At 41.6% G+C, this 17,842-nt stretch overlaps 2 protein-coding genes across 2 annotated transcripts in view; one reads left to right on the plus strand and one right to left on the minus strand.

Moving 5' to 3' along the window:
• Positions 1-421: 421 nt before the first annotated feature.
• Positions 422-5,764, plus strand: si:ch211-203k16.3 (fibrinogen-like protein 1). Its single transcript, XM_054618380.1, has 8 exons — positions 422-577; positions 1,599-1,814; positions 2,791-2,910; positions 3,010-3,124; positions 3,253-3,384; positions 3,557-3,773; positions 3,898-4,093; positions 4,179-5,764. Exons 1-8 carry the CDS (start codon positions 422-424, stop codon positions 4,323-4,325), a joined length of 1,299 nt encoding a protein of 432 aa, XP_054474355.1. The 3' UTR covers positions 4,326-5,764.
• Positions 5,765-5,857: 93 nt separating this feature from the next.
• Positions 5,858-17,842, minus strand: part of LOC129107036 (sorting nexin-9-like) — a 15,024-nt gene continuing 3,039 nt past the window's right edge. The window contains 17 exon segments of the mRNA XM_054618379.1: positions 5,858-7,363; positions 7,489-7,580; positions 7,669-7,783; positions 8,342-8,431; positions 9,673-9,749; positions 9,902-9,979; positions 10,152-10,255; positions 10,386-10,489; positions 10,591-10,721; positions 10,814-10,931; positions 11,058-11,179; positions 11,275-11,363; positions 11,678-11,810; positions 14,203-14,332; positions 14,334-14,366; positions 16,268-16,393; positions 17,322-17,396. Coding sequence (XP_054474354.1) covers positions 7,316-7,363; positions 7,489-7,580; positions 7,669-7,783; positions 8,342-8,431; positions 9,673-9,749; positions 9,902-9,979; positions 10,152-10,255; positions 10,386-10,489; positions 10,591-10,721; positions 10,814-10,931; positions 11,058-11,179; positions 11,275-11,363; positions 11,678-11,810; positions 14,203-14,332; positions 14,334-14,366; positions 16,268-16,393; positions 17,322-17,396 — 1,665 coding nt within the window. The 3' untranslated portion in view covers positions 5,858-7,315.

A 17,842-nucleotide genomic window follows, 5' to 3' on the forward strand; every position in this document is an offset into this window, starting at 1 on the left:
GCCTTCTAATTCAGTCTAATTAAATCAAAATCCCAGTTTGGCTTTAAGAGCAGGTGACGTGTGCAAGCTGTGTGTGTGTGCGCGTGTGTGTGTGTGTTTATTAAGTTACCTGAGGACTGACTACAGTAATGTGATGAGGGGATGACCTTCTTCTTATTTAATCTCACTTTCCTGAGTGTATGTCCTATTTCTGAGACCAAAGTGTGTGAGAGATAGAGAGAAAGGACTTTGTATGCCAAAAAGCATCCTGATGGCTTAATGAATTAGACAATACTCCACTGTAGAAGCATAAAAGACTGATTTTCTCAGTTTTCCTCCCTGTAGGGAGAGCCAGCAGAGCCTCACATGGTGAAGCACACACTCCTGTGTCTCGTCCTCGCTTACACTGATAAGGCAGGGACGGACTAACCGGGCGGCAGCGATGTCTCTCCTGTCCTTAACCAACCCTCCCGGCTGGAGCGTGTGCTCTGCTCTCTGTATCCTCATCGTGTTGCTCCCAGAGGCCAAAGCAGACAACCTGAACACTACCACTAAGCGCAATGGTGGAGGATCCCAGTGTGGGGAGTACACAAACCAGGTACTCACCGAAAACATCCCGAACACCAGGCAGAGTGATGTTCTCTAAACAAACTCTGTGTGAAATCATTTCAACTTAAGGAATGTAGTTCTTTCCCAGAAATACATAACTAATCAGGAGAGCAAGAAAGCAGTACTGGAAAAAGCACTTGTTCTTTAGAATCTGTGGCTGATGATATTATTATATATTACTATTATAGGATAGTTAATACTGATATTTCAAGTAGCATTTTACTGATGTAGTTGGTCATGTAGCTAGTTTAGTCCAGTTCCTAATGTAGAGTTCAAGCCTGAAGTGAAATCTGAGGGGTTTTGAGATAACTATTGCAGTTCTGCTTTACCAAACTATATACATATTTTGGACCTTCCTCACATTTTTGCTTTATTTGTGAAATATTGGATTTGTTTAACTCTTTGGGCCATGGGCAGTTATTTAAAATGTTATGTTCAAACTGTTTATCCATGTTAAACTAATTTCCACTGCTTTATATACTTTTGAGTAGTTAAATAAAAAAAAGCAGCTTTTTTGTTTTGATTTGATGTATTAATCTGAAAAGTAACTACAGTTGATGACAATGACCATCAACTAGAGTCCAGAATGATGTCCTTAAAAACTGTATCTGTATAAGTGTGATCAACTGCCAAAAAACATCAACATATATCAGGATTAGGACAATTTACTGGAAAATCAACTTTGAGACAGTTTATTGATAAAGTAGCAAGACAGGAAGGCATGTTTTTAGCCAATCCAGTGAATTGAATAACTGTAAAATGAAGGTATTTCAATACAATATTGCCATAAATGTCCTGTTTATAGACTTGCATCATTGCACGCTGGCACTATACATACAGGGATATCAGAAGGAAAGCTTGGCAGGACCCAATGAGCTGCACTGTGAATCTGCCTGGGAAAAAAACAAAACATCTGGGCAATGGTGGTTATATTATGTATTAACAGATATGTTGACACTCTGCTGAGCAATACTAGGCCTGGAAGTCAGGAGTTGTCTGTCCTCCAACAGGTGATGGAGGATGGGATGTGTCGGCTGGTGGCCACACTGCCTCAGCTGGACGAGCAGAAATGCCCGGATATGTTTCGCTGCACGGATGAGGTTTCCTACTGGCTGCACGAGAACGAGGAGAGGAAGCAGCAGATCGCGGCGCTGAAGGAGACCATCTCTGAGCTGCAGGAGGAGCTGAGGAACCACCGGCACCGCATCAGAGTCCTCGAGCTGCAGGTGAGATCTCATACCGACTTAGCAGACCTGGGTCAACTATCAGCACCAATCCTTTCAACTGCTTTGGGAGCTCACTTTAGTCCACTTGCAGCTCACCGGATGTTGTAACAATGTGACTGCTCCTTTTTACAGACAACACAGGTGACAGAACTCACCTTTCTGCTTATTTGGAAAAGTAAACTAATTCTGTTCTTATGTGTGTATGTGACATCAAATTCAACTTTTCAGAGCCAGACAGTGCAGACTAGACATAAATATTGGATCAAATAAAAACGTGGTTTAATTTAATTTGTACTTTCATATTAATTTGAAAGGAAGGAGTACATTTTCCTAGTTTTTTTCTCTGTATATAATCTGATTAAAGATCGTGGTTTGAAATTTGGTGGATCCATTAAAAAACTTTACTGTCCCATGTTTTCCTACAGGACACACATTAGTTGTGTACAGTTCTGCACAGTAACCCGGTGCCTGGTCATCAGGCTGGCTTCCCCCCAGCATGTCCTTGACCTTAGTCACTAACAGGATTAGCCTCCTACTCTTCCACATGCTGCCTCATGCGTCTCAGGCAGGCAGCCTATACAAACACAGAGTCTCAGCTTGACGGGTCAGTGGCCAAAGGTGGATGTTGGAGAAGGGTTCATGTGTCGGATGTGTTGTGGATGGGGAAGAGGCCAGGGGACAGGGCACCAGGGTTGGTGGTAATGGGAGTTAGTGTTATCCTCTATTTCCTGGTTAGGAATAGAGAGGGTTTATAGGAGAGGGCTCGTCCCGTTTAGTCCCGTTTAGCACCAGGAGATCAATGTGTGTATTGAGATAGACCAGAAACATGTCATTTATTGGCCCAGTGGTGGCTAAGGAGGACATTTGAGATATTTCAGGCCATTATAAAGGGTTTCTTATACAAATAACAGTTATTGCCTGTGTTCTTGTTTGTATGCATCATTGTGTTATTGGCTGTTTTCATGTGTGGTGTCAGAGGGAAGAGAGGAACCACGGAAATACCTCCTTGGAGCAGCGGTTTCATGAGTTGGAGCATCACTACGCTGAAGCCACCACCCTGCTGCACCTTCAGGGCACCCTGATCCTAGACCTCCAGGTATTCCTATCACGAGTGTGGTGCTGTTTTCACTTTCAGGTGAAATGTGCACCGGGTGGTTTTTGATAGTTTCCACTGTTTCACTGTATTTCTGTTTAGAACCACCTCCATAACCTGACTCTCTTGGTGGATAAAGTAAAAAGAAGCCCCGGGTGTTTGATGAACGTCCTCCATCCCAACCCGCTGATGAGTGCTCAAGAAGCTCCGCACTCAGGTACACTCTCTCAGAAACATAAACAGTAAATACATGTCTTGTGTGCCATGATCTCCCAGCAGAGGGCGCCAAACCAATCTTTGTTGATTTACTCCTTCTCGACCCTTTCTCACGTTCTCTTCCCTCAGAGCATGTGAGGAACTGTCCCATAGACTGCGCTTCCATCTACTACAATGGAGTGAGGAGATCGGGTCTCTACACAGTGGTGCCATCACTGGTCGGCGTGCCTGTGGAGGTCTACTGTGATATGGATACAGATGGTGAGTAGCATACACAATCACAGAAGGGTAGGCCAAGCTTCAGCTGAGTTTCAGTCCATGAGAGTATCAACTCCAGGGTTAATGTGGTCCTGTCTTCCTACTTTGCCCAGATGGGCCTAACAAGCGCAATTATTCATTAGACATGGCACATGCTTTGCATCTTTTGCCCCAGGTGGTGGCTGGACTGTGATCCAGCGGCGTGCTGACGGCTCGTTGAGCTTCGACCGCAGCTGGAGGGACTACCGGGACGGTTTTGGGGACCTGCACTCGGAGTTCTGGCTGGGCAACAATCACATCCATGACCTGAGCACCCAGGGAGACTACAGCCTCCGCATCGACCTCGAGGACTGGACCAACAAGCACAAACATGCCCTCTACCAGACCTTCAGGTTGGTGGCTTGCACAAACAGTTAACAGACACCTACCTGTGTGTTATTGCAAAACATGCTCAACAATCTCTACCTCTTCTCTAATTACCTGGTGTTTCCTCTGTATTTGTTTATGTGTTTGCAGTGTGGAAGACGAGGAGCATCTGTACCGTCTCCATGTGTCCGGCTTCAGTGGCACAGCGCAGGACTCTTTCAGCTGGTACCACGACAAGCAGGGCTTCAGCACTCCAGACAGTGGCAACATCTGCGCCGAGATCTCCCACGGCGGATGGTGGTACAATCAGTGCTTCTACGCCAACCTCAACGGCGTCTACTACAGGGTAAGTGTACACAGGCAGCCATGACTTCACCTAATGCTTCTAAAGTAAGTTAAATGTTAACTACCCTTGTTTACTGATCCTGCAGGGAGGCCATTACACCCCTAAAGGCCGGGGGCCGCTGGGTCCTGATGGGATCGTTTGGTACTCCTGGAGAGACTCTGACTATTACTCCCTGCGCAAAGTCAGCATGATGATCCGACCGCGCACTTTCCGAACCCGTTTGTCACCGTGACTAACTGTCACCCTGACGACGGTTAGCACACAGGAACAATCCCAGCTGTGGGGCTCACATGGGGGATATCTCGGGGACACCGCAGTCATGATGACATCCAGTGATGTTTTTATTGACAGAGCTCATCAAGAAGGAACTGAATGTCACTTATGTCAACAACAACGGTTCTCTCTCCTGCTATTTTTGAACCACTGCACGTGCAAATGACTGGTATGCTGGATATTCTCAAAAATGTGGACATTTTCTGCTGCATATTTTTTGGAAAACACAAACTTTATACTGTGGAGTTCTTTTTGGGACATGAACATTTTTCATTCAGTCACAGAGGAAGCAAGTGCTTCCATTTTTTTTCTACTTCTGTTTTGTACTTTTAGTTTAATACCTCGACTCTTGACACACTATTAGCAAACCAGCCAAAAAAAACAGGACGTTTGTGATGTGTTGACAGACGAGTTAAGGGGCTCTCAGAGGAGGCATGTGCAACTGGCAGGAAGATCACATGAAACTTGAAGTTTATTGAATCATCTGCATATTGTGTGTGCTTATTGCATATTTATGATTACTGTAATATCCAATTTCATTCATTTTGAATTGCAGCCAACTATGAGTTTATTCGATTGTGTAAAATCTTTGTTGAAATAAAAAGGGTTTTAAAACTAAAACATCAGAAGACTGTATTGTATTAGATATAATAACCCTTTTATTTGATAAGTGCTACTGTCTCACAGTATAGGATATGGCAGAGATGTGCTATATCAGGACTGTGTATACATGCTGTATGGATTGTACAATAAACATTATATACACAAAAGTTGACACTGAATGACACTATTTCATATAAAAAGACAAGTTCTGAAAGAGCACTCTGCTGAAGAACATTTCTGACAGGTGGAAATAGGAGATAACAGAACACACTACTGTTTATCTGCAGCATCCAGTAAGTGTTACTTATATTCAAATTACTTCACGCATGGGTTTCCACAGACCTCTAGTCTGAGTCAATATAGCAAGTAAGTGTTGACCCCAGAAAAAAAGAGCTGCAGGTTCACATTTTCAACAACCTTAAACAAATTACAAATGTTTTACATTGATTTTACAGACTTGAGAGTGAGAGTATTTATAACTGCAACATAATCTTTTAAAACTAAAACAAGTGCTCCAATGAAACCCTAAAGATACTATACCACGTACACTCAAAAATAACAAGAATGCATGTACTGTCTGGTGTATAAGATCTGTACTTTATGTTCCCTACACATCCAGCTGCAACTAATGGGGCCCGAGAGCTGAACGTGGGGTAAAAGGGCTCTTTCACTTCCTCCACTACACAACTGCACAAACACACTCTTTGACCGTTCGCACAGGCTGCTGACTCATTCTCATTCCCGTCCATCTCCACACAAGAATCTGCAGAAGTGAATAAGGGCTTTACTGTGAGTTAGTCAGAGAACGCGTAGTGTGTTGCACTCTGAACCATGCGGAGAACAAGACAAGGTTTCTTTAGGAAACACACACAAAGAAACAAACTCCCAAAGAGTACAAATCATTGTTTAATAAATCAAACGGAATTTTTGCTTCTCTTTGAGTTACACTGCATTGCAAATACTCCTATACATAAAATAGTATCTCAATGACCAGAAGCACCCGATAGGGTAGATAGAATATATATATATATATATATTTATGTATATTTTTCATGTATCAAGTGATAAGAAAACAAAGTGAACAAGATTAGAGACTGATTGAAAACTGGGTGGTGAAAAGCAAAACTGCATACATGACGTAATCCACGGCTCCGTCCCAAGCTTTTAGTACATATTCTTACAGCTAACGTTGCCGTTACATCTTTATATAAAACAACCTTATCTGATTAACAAAAAAAAAAAAAAAAAAAAAATGGACAAAGATTATTCGGGAGAACTGGGAGGGAGAGGAAGGGAGGTTTTAAATTCATTGACTTTTCGCTAACACTTAAAATAATCAATCCCAACTTGAATAACATTTATGCCACATTTTGTCGTCTCCTGAAATGTAAACCGAAGGAGTGAGGTACGCAGCCTGAGGGGGCAACCATTTCTATTTTCCTCAAAGGGGAAAAACTGGAAGGAGGTGGAGCTTCCTGTTAGCTCTCTGAGGAAGTGCAGGATGAAGGGGGGGGTTAGGGACTGCCAGCAGTGGACATACAGAGGACACACACTGTCTTTGACAGCTCTACCAAGACTCAACGGATTCATAAAAGGAATACTCCACTGCTTTTACTGAAGATGTTAGGACTCTCAAATGTTAACAGCACTAATACGAGGCAAATATAATTAAAATACAGGCTGAGGAATAGACAATAAAGCTCTGATTGGTTGACAATGCTGCATTCAGAAATCATCCACCCTCACTGCAGTCCCCAATGACAGAGGAGAGTACAGCTTTGGTTTTTTGGTGTCAGTACATCACTGTGCAGACAACATGTGTAAAACCTTTCCTTTACCGTTTTCTACATGGAAAATTGAAAAAGAACTGCAGAGTATTGCTTTAAAAATAAGTAGATATATAATGTGAGAGCAGGCATGTTGGCAACTATAGCTGTACAAAACTTGTCACATTAGAGTAACTCAATGCAATGTACAATATATGGTGTTATCTTCCTATCTCACAAACCGCAGACATTGAGCAGAGGAAAGAGTGTTGTGCAACACGTGTGTGTATGTGTTTGGTCGGCTGTCATATCGGCCCAAAAAGTGTGAAAGCCTTTTCAGCTGCTGCACATGCTCCTCAACTGTTCATAAACGTCTGAGAGTGGTGGACAAAAGAAACACAAGGAGCTGGGACTGTTGGCATGAGCAGTAAAGGAAGAGATGAGGTAAGGGGGGAAAAAAAGAAAATGTGAAAATTAAATTAAAGGGAGGGAAAAGAACGCGGTGTAAGGAAGAACATTTTGGGTGTCGAGCTGGTTTAATTCTTCTGGTCTCGTAGTGCGAGACTGAAGGTCGTAGCTTTCACATTGTAGTGAACTGACTGTGCGCTTGTCTCAGCTTTGCGGCAATCTGTAGATTCAGAAGAAGAAAAGCTCCCATCAGAGGCTGCTCCACAGGTAATAAAGGCAACAAAAAGGACATACTGCTACAGACTTCAATTTACTCTGATAGACGGTCGTTAAAAAAGGCTTTACCGTCTCGTAAAACTTGACTTGCTCTTCCAAGTACAACTGCATGACCCTGTTGTAGTCATAGATACGGTTGCTATGGAAGTGGTTCATCTCAGCTGCGGGACACAAGGGAGGAAGCGAGTTATCAGATATCATGTTACGATAAAACGCCGCCGCTTAAATGTCTCTGAGCGAGCGTGTTACCTTGTAATGAGTACGACATGGTGCTGACTCGTTTGGCCATAGTGACTTTGTCCTGAGGGGTGATTTTACTGGCAGCCACCAGCTTGTCTGCCTCCTTCACTTTGTCAATGGCTGCCTGCAGGTATTAAAAATAGTTGTATGAAGACAAAAGACCATTTAACTCAAATAAAGGTTTTACAAGTTTCAAGCATCTTCTAGACTGGGTTGCAGCAGCTACACATAAATCCTTAAGTAAGTTGTGTGTAAAGTCCTTGCTAAATAATAAGCAACTAATACTGTCTTCACTAGTGATTTACTAAATTGAGTTGCACTTTTAAGACTTTAGGAATATCTTAACTAGTACAAACTTTAATAATGTATAAATTGGCTGCTAGGAAACATCCGTAGTGCTGTCCAATCAAAAGCAATTTACAATGTAAACAGGAAGTCATTGTAGCATCATTAACTGTAACTTCCTAATATAACAGTTTTAGAAGACAAACAATATGTTAAACTGTAGGTATGACTTTGTTTACCTACCGTATACATGAATACACCAACAATTATGTGTTTATGAGTTACTACTTAGTAGATTCTACTAAGGCAAAGCCTGAAAGTTTAGGCTATATAAATGAGACAACCCCATTCAATTATTTTTCTCTATTAAACAATTGTGTTACTATTCCAAGTATACCTTATGGACTCCGATGGTGTCAGGGAAGCATCCGAGAAGACCCTTATATTCATTGTTGGTCTCCATGACGAAGTGGAGGTCTTTCTTGGGCTGTAAAGGAAGACGTACAGAGACAAAAATAGAAAATTGTAACCTAAAAATCCAAAACAGGAAATAACAGGGATGAGAAAGTGATAAGAAAGAATACAGGGAAACATAACCTCACAGGAGTAACTCCCCAAAGTCTAATTTTAAAAAGAACAGCCAAACGGCCTAAAATAAAGGCTAAAGCCTAACAAAGGGACACGTATAATCGTGACGATTCTCCTTAAAAAGGAGCAGTGTGTAGGGTTTAGTTGCATCTAGTGGTGAGGTTGCAGTTTGCATCCAACTGAATACGGCAGCTCGCCCTTATCTTTCTGTCTAGGTTACTGTAGAAACGTCAGTAGAGATAAACTCCTCACTCTAAACAAAGACAACGATTCTTAGTTTCAGGTCATTAATGAAATCATAGTTGGGAATATTCTATTCTATTTCAGCCAATAAACCCCCCGAAATCCTACACACTTTGCCTTTAAGGGACCATTGATTCAGTTGAGCATCCAGCAGAGCCAGACACTAAAGAGTTGCAGTAGTACTATAAAAAGCTGGTACAGTAATAGTAATATTTAGCTGCTGTATCCACGTATCCTGCCGTACATCTGGATATATGTATATCAAATTCATCACTTACACTATTGCCTTATACTTGAATGTATCACAGGAAGGCTGTATGTTATAGACTTTGTTATAGACTTTTGATTCCATCCATGTCCAGACTATCACAGGCATAGCTAAACTAAAGACAACAATTCTACAGTCACACTGACGAAATGTGTCCGGAGCAGCAAACGCTTACCAGATGAATCCTCCCTCTGGAAGCTGCATGGGTATCAAAAAAGGCCCAAGTTTGATTTCATTACACACCAAACAGACCACATAGAATGGTCAGAAAAAAAAAAGCCACAAATAGAAGGTCAAAACCACAAATGGGAAATACAAGACATAAGTTTGCCTGTGGCTTCCTCCTTTACAGATACAGACATCACGGACAGGACGTTGGGTTAAAGGAGTCGTTAAAACGCCACAACCAGGATGTAAACACCGACTGCAAGCAGGAAATGTTCACAGACATTGAGTGATGTAATGATTATTGAGAGAGCGAACACTAAACAACATGGTTGATAAACGGGTCGGAAATAAACTCGAAGACCTTTGAGGAGTAGAGGCCTTTAGGTTTCTTCTCCACTGCCTTGTAGGTGATGGAAAACAAGTGATGGAAACACTAAAGATTTCTCAATAAAACTACATACCTGCTCTGCCACCATCTGAGCTATTTCCTCATACGTCTTGCCTGCTGCCGTCATGGCATCAGTCAGGGTTGCCTCGCCTGCAGCAGAGAAGGATTTCAAACTTATGTCATCATCGTGTTTCCTCACAGCATCTGTGTGCCAACTTGTTTCAAAACAGACTTCACGATGAATACACGTGTTGATGTTTTGAAGCTGTCACTCAAAGTCATATTTGTAGCCATCGCTGTACCTTGGTATCCGCTGCTGTTGAAGACAGACGAGAGGTTTTGGAAGGCTTTGCCGATTCTCTGGTACTCCTTTGGCAACGCTGTGGAGGGGAAGGAAATTAATCATGAAGACAGACGCACACCGTGTGAATGGATTTGTCTTAGGTTGACAAAATACTCAACACAATGACCCACATATTAATACAAAACAGTAATTACAGTTCGAAATGAAGGTGTGGCCTGTGTGTGGTTAAACATTTAGTGTGTACGTACGTCCTGTACATCTCTTCCAGTGCTCGTTGCCCACGGTGAGGATTTCCTTCACCCCGTCATCCATGGCTTTGGTGAACCTGCTGAACTGCTCACATTTCTGCTCCCTGTGGACGAGGCACACATTTTACATACATTAAACCATAAGCATAAGTATACAGTCAGCCACACAATTAATGTTTGTTTTTGTTTTTTTGTCTTTTGCAGTGGTTAATAGTAAAGCTTGATGACACTCACACTTCCACAAGATCCAGATCTGCAGCTTCAGGCTCTATCGTGGAGAAGATCATCACACCCACCGTCTCGTCCTTCTCTGCTTTTCTCTTCCCCGTCTTCCAGTCCTGTACCAATGAATCACGTTAATGAAGCAGTAATAATAAAATACTTTTAATGCCTTTAGAAAACAAAAAGAGAGGGGTGAAGTGGAGGAGAAATAGCCCACCTTCTCATCCTTGTAGGTGAGGAAAATCTGGAACACTTCACTGCTGGAAATAACGGGGTGCCTGCACATCCTGATCATCCAGCCCTGCAACCGCTCCATACGCATCTTAATAAACTCCTCCTCAAATCGCCCTGGAATAGAGGGGGGGGGTGCACAGTGAAGATTTAATATCCATGCTATCTTCATCAACGTTCATCTTTTTTTGTGTCTTGGTCACACTTACCTGTCACCTGCTTGTCCGGTAAAGACGGGATGGGGATGGCTGACCCAAATTTGTCTAGAAGCCTCTCATACAGCCAATCAAAGTGCTTGTATCTGTGATTGACAGGTCGGTTTGTGGTCTGCAAACCAAGAACATGGAATTATAGACACTGTAAGTCATGTAAGCTGCAGGCAAACATTTATCATTATTTGAATTTAATCACGTTTATTTCACTGAAAATGATGAGACGGTACTGGGGACTTACGTTGGGTGTGATTTGGTACTCGATGTAGCTCTTGAGGCCGTACATCTTTGAGCCTTTCTTGGGATCAGCCACCACACAGTCAAGCTGAGTGTCTGGGTAAGACCACACCGGACCAACTTCTCCTACCTGAGCAAACAACACAACGTTTAGAAAAACCTACTACTCTGCATTTTTATGGCATATGAAAACAAATTTGTATGGATTTTTTAGATAGAACCTACATAGATTGGTAGCTTCTCTTTGCTCTTAGCGAGCTGCTTGCATAAGAGGTAGAGCTCTGGACCGGACTTGGAGAACCCAGGGAACCTGCTCAAAGAGAAGTTTGGAAATTAACCACGATGTTGTAAATAGAATCCAGGGAGTGACAGTGACATTCCTGAAAGCAATAAAAAAAATCTTGTAAAGGCATATTTCAACTGAAGCATATCAGCTCAATCCTATTACAAAGCATTTGTAATAGTTTAAATCCCAATATTTTTCTTTTCAGACGCAGTGATGTGCTGTATTGTATGCAGTGAATGACAACAATTTTAGAACTATCCACACTGTTCTGCTTTTTCATTTTTCTATAAATCTCAAGAATCCAAAGCCTCATGTCTTACTGCTCTATTAAGTCTTACTTGTTCAGGGAGATTTTCATTGAAGGCGCATGAGCTCCCCTCTGCAACCCGCCACTCTCTCCAGATTCCTCGGCGTAACCTCCGGTGGACTTCATGTCATCCCACTCATCATCCCACTCATCATCCTCCGCTCCTGAGAGCAGATACATGCACACGCGGTTGTGTTTTAGGCACAGAGAGTACACATTCGGTGTTTAAAAACCTACCGTAAAACGTGTAAATGTGCAGGACCACCAGCAGGGACAAACATAAGAAGAGCAAATTCTGTTAATTAAACCAATTCTAAATTGTTTCCATTACTGATCGCTGTTGAGGTGGATAGAGAGTCTAAAGCAGATGAAATGGTGGAATATCCTAGTCTAATTAAGGTTATTTACTTTTATTTAATAAGTGGAAAAATACAGCTTAGCCTTACTCTGTGGTCCCAAACAGAGGTAACAGATGCAGTTGCATCAGTCTGAGAGCATGCAGCAGTAGCCTATTAGTGATCAGAGAAATTGCATTTCTGGAATGACATGCATTGCTATCGTATGCATTAGCAAAAACACAACATAGCAGCATCCACTGCAGACATACTGGAAAACAATTGCACTTTGCTCTTGTGATGTTTGGTTAAAAATGTTCAAGGGTTCAAAAACAAAACAGAGAGCATGCACCCTGGTGTAAAATAATGTATTACATCTGCAAGTACAGCGAATAAATAGCCAACAATTTGAACCTTGTTCTAAATAGGATCAAATTCTCAATTTCTATCCCTAAAAACATGTTACATAATTTGCATGATTTTCTCGAAAGTCGTGCGTTTAAAAAATGATTTCATCTGCCCTATGAAGCCAAAACGCAATCACTGCATATTTGGTCAAGATTGAGTTAAGACCAATTTCACTATAAAGAATGTTATAATGCTATAGTGACAAATATTTTCAGAGAAAAACGGTATGTTAAGTTTAAAACGACAAAACACTTTAATATAAAGCTAGCTGAAGAGATAGCCACGGCTAAAGCAATATGTAACGACCCTCTCCTTCCGGTTTCCTTTAACTGAAGAATACGCTTTAATGATCCAACATGTTATTCAGTTTGTTTTCCAATATAAACAGAAACATTCCTGCCAAAACTTTACTAGCCTAGTTTAGCATAGCTGTAGTTTGTTAAACCAGCCTAAAACCTTGAACCTCCTTTTCTCAACTTCATCCTATCTTTAGTTACTGCTCTTCATCTTCTGTAAGGCAGACATGCTGTGGGACAAAACTTGAACTCATTCTCATTTTGTCTTCACAAATATGCAGCATGTATCAGAGGTACAATTTAATCCAGTTACACTCATTTTCAGAGGTCAGTCACATCTGGCACTTCACCACATCCCAATTAAGTTATTAGTGTTAATATTAAGATATAAATTGAATGCTGCACATACATGCTTTTAAGACTGTAGATCATTTCCTAAAACTATTTGCTGTAAACTCTCTTTATGAGTATTTATTTCCAGTCCACACACACACACACAAAAAAAAAAACTTAAAAAAAACACGTCCACCAGGCGATGCATAGGATACCTGTGTAATCGATAAGGTAAGGATACGGGTAGATGTCTTTAGCAAGAGGGAAAGAAAGGAAAAGTCTGTTAATTCTTCTCTGTGCCATGTATTCCCCCAGTTCTCTTTGACAATAACAGCTGGAAAATTAAAAGTAATTTGTCCTTATGAGTCATGAGTGAGGATAACTTTTCCACAGTCTGGTATAAAACAGAGTCAACAGAGCAGAGCCACATCTGGGAGTTAAAGTTACTGCAAATCTGTAAAGAACTGGTTGAAATAGTACTTGCAAATAATAAACACTGGATCAAACAAGTATTTCACCAAGTATCAGGTTAGGTTGAAGGACAAGAAACAGTACTCTGTCCTGAGTATAAAAATGTGTCTTTTTTATTTATTGTTCTATGATGCAAACCCGATCTGGTACCTACTGTGTTTCAGTATAGTGTTACACGAGTTTGCTTATTATTATATATCTTTGAATATTTGCTGATTTAAGCGCACACTTCCACAGAACTTCACCGACGTCATCCACTGCAGCCATATATTCTATCCTGTCCCCACAATTACAGTTAAACTGTTTAGAAAGATAATGACTGCAAGAGTTGGAACAGTGTGTGACCTTCCCATGCCTGGATACAATCCCAATGAGGAGATGTAATCTCTGTTTTTAGCACCACTATTGAATTTGTCTGAGTCATTATGTCTGTTACTTCAGATGTCTTATATTCAAATACACTTAAATTACCCTGTTAACATGTGACAGGAGACATATATAACTTGAGAAGGACATACGTGAAGCGCAGTCTTCATTTCCTGATATAAAATTATCATGTGGTTTTGAATAGCAGTAGTGAGTAGTGAAAGTAGAAATAGAAGAATTAAAATAATATTTTATAAATAGTACAAGGTTATAGGCAATGATTTTTACTGTACTGACACATACTGTGTTCAGCTAACCATGGTTGCTAAGTGAAACGCTGTTCTTACCTGGGCCCTGGTAAGCCTGAGGGTGGCCCTGGGATGTGGAGCTCCATGGGTCGGCGGGACTCTTCCCAGTCTGGGTGCCCTCTGGATTGGACGCCCAGTTATTGTTGGAGCCCCCTGAGGGGTCCGCGTTCCCACACCGACCAGGGATCATTACCGTTACTAGCCTGGAGCAGACGGAGAGAGGAAATGTGAGGGACTGAAGAATGACAGATGGTGTACGGAGAGGAGAGAGACGACACAGAGTAGAGTCCAGTCTAGTTTGGAGTCTGTTAAATGAGAAGCTGACGGTAGTCTTTTAACAACATGCTTCCAAAACACATGATGCAAACCTAACAGGGAATTTGTTAAGAGTGTAGTTTGCAAATGCTGCTTAACACATGCAGTAATTACAAAACAATTGCTTCCAATATGAATATGCACACACACAAAAACACTACCATCCTCTTGGCCATACACACAATTATTTTTATAGTACAACTTAAAAATGCAACTGCATGCCGTGCTTGCCAATCTCTGCTACAGGGCAACATACTCTGAACCGCTATGAAAACTTGTAGACATAGGCATGCAATAGAGTGTATGTGTGCCTCTTGTAGGTCACAGTTAGCTTAATGCTAACCAAGTACAGTGCTGCCTGAACACAGAACTAGTGCAGGGTAACTTAAACCACCAAGTAATGCACAGACATAAGGAACAATTGCTGCAGTGACAAATGAACACGGCAGTGCGGTGAGGACCAACACTCAACAAAAAACAGAATTTTCAAGATTTAGCAGCAACTTCTCTGTACATAAATAGATAACATTTTATAAAACAGTCAAAATGGCATTGAAAACATTTTGTAGATTATTCATGAGATTCTGATCATCATGGAGTACATGTTTGTGTTCTGTTCTTATGATTTGTCAGTGTGATGATTAGTCGATTATATGTAAGACACTTGATCTTTCAGCTTATAAAGTTTCGCCGTAGTGCTGATTCATACAATTTAGATAAAGGGCGTGGGAGTCGATTGTTGACGTATGAGCGTGCATGTGTGCACTGTAGTGCAAGGTGTAAGGAAAGGGTGAGATCATGCTCTCGGCAGGCAGTAGGAGTAGGTGGGAGAATTTTGCCAAAGCGGACCAATCAGAGAGGAGGGGGCTGGGGGAAGAAAAACGGGTGAGGGCGCAGGGCTCGGTTTCATCCACCACCCCTACGTGGCGGTTACCTCATCAGGGGACGAAAGGTAGGGGGAAACTGGGGTGTCGGGGGTGTCCGGCTGGGGACTTAAGGCCCCAGCATCCACCTTGAGGGGGGGAAAAGAAGGTGACATCATCACAAAGCGCCAGCAGTGAAGGCTTTACACTCGGGATGGGATGGGTTAAAGTCATGCTGGGTACGGATGGGTTTTTGTGTGTGAGAGTGTGAGTGAAAAGACAGAGAGAGAGACAGAGACAGAGAGAGAGAGAGAGAGAGAGAGAGAGAGAGAGAGAGAGAGAGAGAGAGAGAGAGAGAGAGAGAGAGAGAGAGCAGGATAACGGCTGACACATTTCCTGCCTTGACTAAACCACTAACTTTGCCTGAATTTCTACTGATCCAGCAGTACAGTCACCCTTTTGGAACTTCCTGCCTGCTAAATAAAAAAAAAAAGATTTCACTGAGCGTATTTCTTCTTGGTTCCATCTTACTAGAGCTAAAACCCATGTTGGTTATAAATGACATGACCACTGTGAGTATCTTCCACGGCAGCTGCTCTCACTTCTGCATCTCGCCGATGATCACACAGGCTACTTGGACGTCAGTACAACTCCATCATCACTCACTTCTGCTTTTTCTTCAACATCACCCCATCACACATACTTTTGAGGATTGTGGGATTGTGTGCTCTGTGATTGCATTGTTTTAGGTTTTTTTAAAGCTTTCTTCTCCAGCACGGGTGTAAACTGCTGAATTTAGAGAGGTTTAGGTTGTACATAAGCAACAACTCTGACTAAACGTCAGAAAGTAGCCAAAAAGCAGGCATTTGATAGGACACCAGAATTAATTAAATATACCCAAACCTTCATTAGGGTGAGCGCATTACCTGGTGTTGTGCAGGTGCTGCTGCCGGAGCGAAGGAATCAAAGATGGACAGGTCTGGTGTTGCAACATTTCCTACACTCGGAGTAGGGGCTGCAGTTGCTGGGAACGATGGTAACGGCTTACTGAACTACAAATGAAAAGATAAAAGACAAAAGGGAGACAGAGAAAACATTCCCATTAGAACAATTCCACAGATTCCAGTATGATTTAATGACTTTTAAAGGTACATTCTTCTGCGGTAATGCGATCTTGCACACTGGCTGGTGATACTGAAATGCACACATTTAAATCTGCTTCACCACTTGTCAATATGAAGATACAACACTTTTTTTTGTAGTTCTTCCTTTTCTTTTTGTTGATCTTATTTTTGCCAGTAGAGTGCACCAAAACAGAAAGCTGTGGCTTGAGAAACAGACTTTGTCCTGATGTTTCTCATTAGATCTTACATAAGCAACAAGTAAAATTGTCATCCGTTGAGTTTTTTTATGTTTGGAAAAAGTCTAAACAGTCTGGGAGCAGCTGGGGAGGTAACTTAAGGCCAGACAAACACACACATCCACATGAGCTTGTTTGGTAAGTAAATCAGATGGATATTATCAATCTCTCTCGTACAGACACAAACACTACATTGTTAGTGGCTGTTTAGAGTTAGGCTAAGCTGTTAATAGACTTCAGAAACTTTACTTCTAATCAAACTCCCTCTGTGTCTCTTTCTGAATGTCTTCAGAGTGAATCATATCCCCATGATGAGATCAGAGTTACTGGACACACACACACACACATATAAACACCCCAATCAGCAAAACCCTGAAGAAGGCACTTCCTGTTGTGATATAAGTTAGCAACACAGTTCAAACTGAAAGGAGAAAGCTATCCATGACTAAAATGACACGTATCTAACAGATAGAGGACTCCATAGATTGAAATGTTAAATGGTTTTGATTAAGATAGTACATTTTGTGCATCTTGACCTCATAACTTGATGGTTTTTTTTACGGCTTTCATTTTCTTTGGCCGTGGTTCACCAACACACACTAAGAGACCGTCTTTCTTACCTCGATGTAGTCTTCTGGCACCAGTCCAACCTCCCCTCTGGAGTTCTGTGCTTCAATCCAGCCGCCTCCAATACTCTGAAATAGAGTGAGACCAAAGCACCACATGTTAGCATGGACAGGCTCAGACCAGCTGAGAGTAGGTGTCTGCATCACATGCACACAACAAACAGCCTACTGAGGGGGGGAAAAACACATTAAAAGGAAATCTGAGAAAGTGATAAAATGTAACTTTATAACTCTAAAGCCCACATTTACACGCAGCTGATCAGTAATCAGATTTCTCCTCTCGTTTCTACATTATTTGTTTTTCATATTTGGACCATATGGACAAAGGGAGTGTAAAAATGAGAGAGCTAACCCTGTTTTGATTCTGCAGAATTAGTCATCTACAGAAACAAACTCTCTCTCTCTCTCAGTTTAAGTCACACTATAGATCTCATCAATTTTGATGCAAGGACACATTGCTACATTATGATGTTACCTTGATTCCTGCTGCCACATCAATACTTGTAGCTGTGTTT

Source organism: Anoplopoma fimbria, chromosome 18, assembly GCF_027596085.1.
Source record: "Anoplopoma fimbria isolate UVic2021 breed Golden Eagle Sablefish chromosome 18, Afim_UVic_2022, whole genome shotgun sequence".
In the NCBI taxonomy this organism is placed as follows: Eukaryota; Metazoa; Chordata; class Actinopteri; order Perciformes; family Anoplopomatidae; genus Anoplopoma; species Anoplopoma fimbria.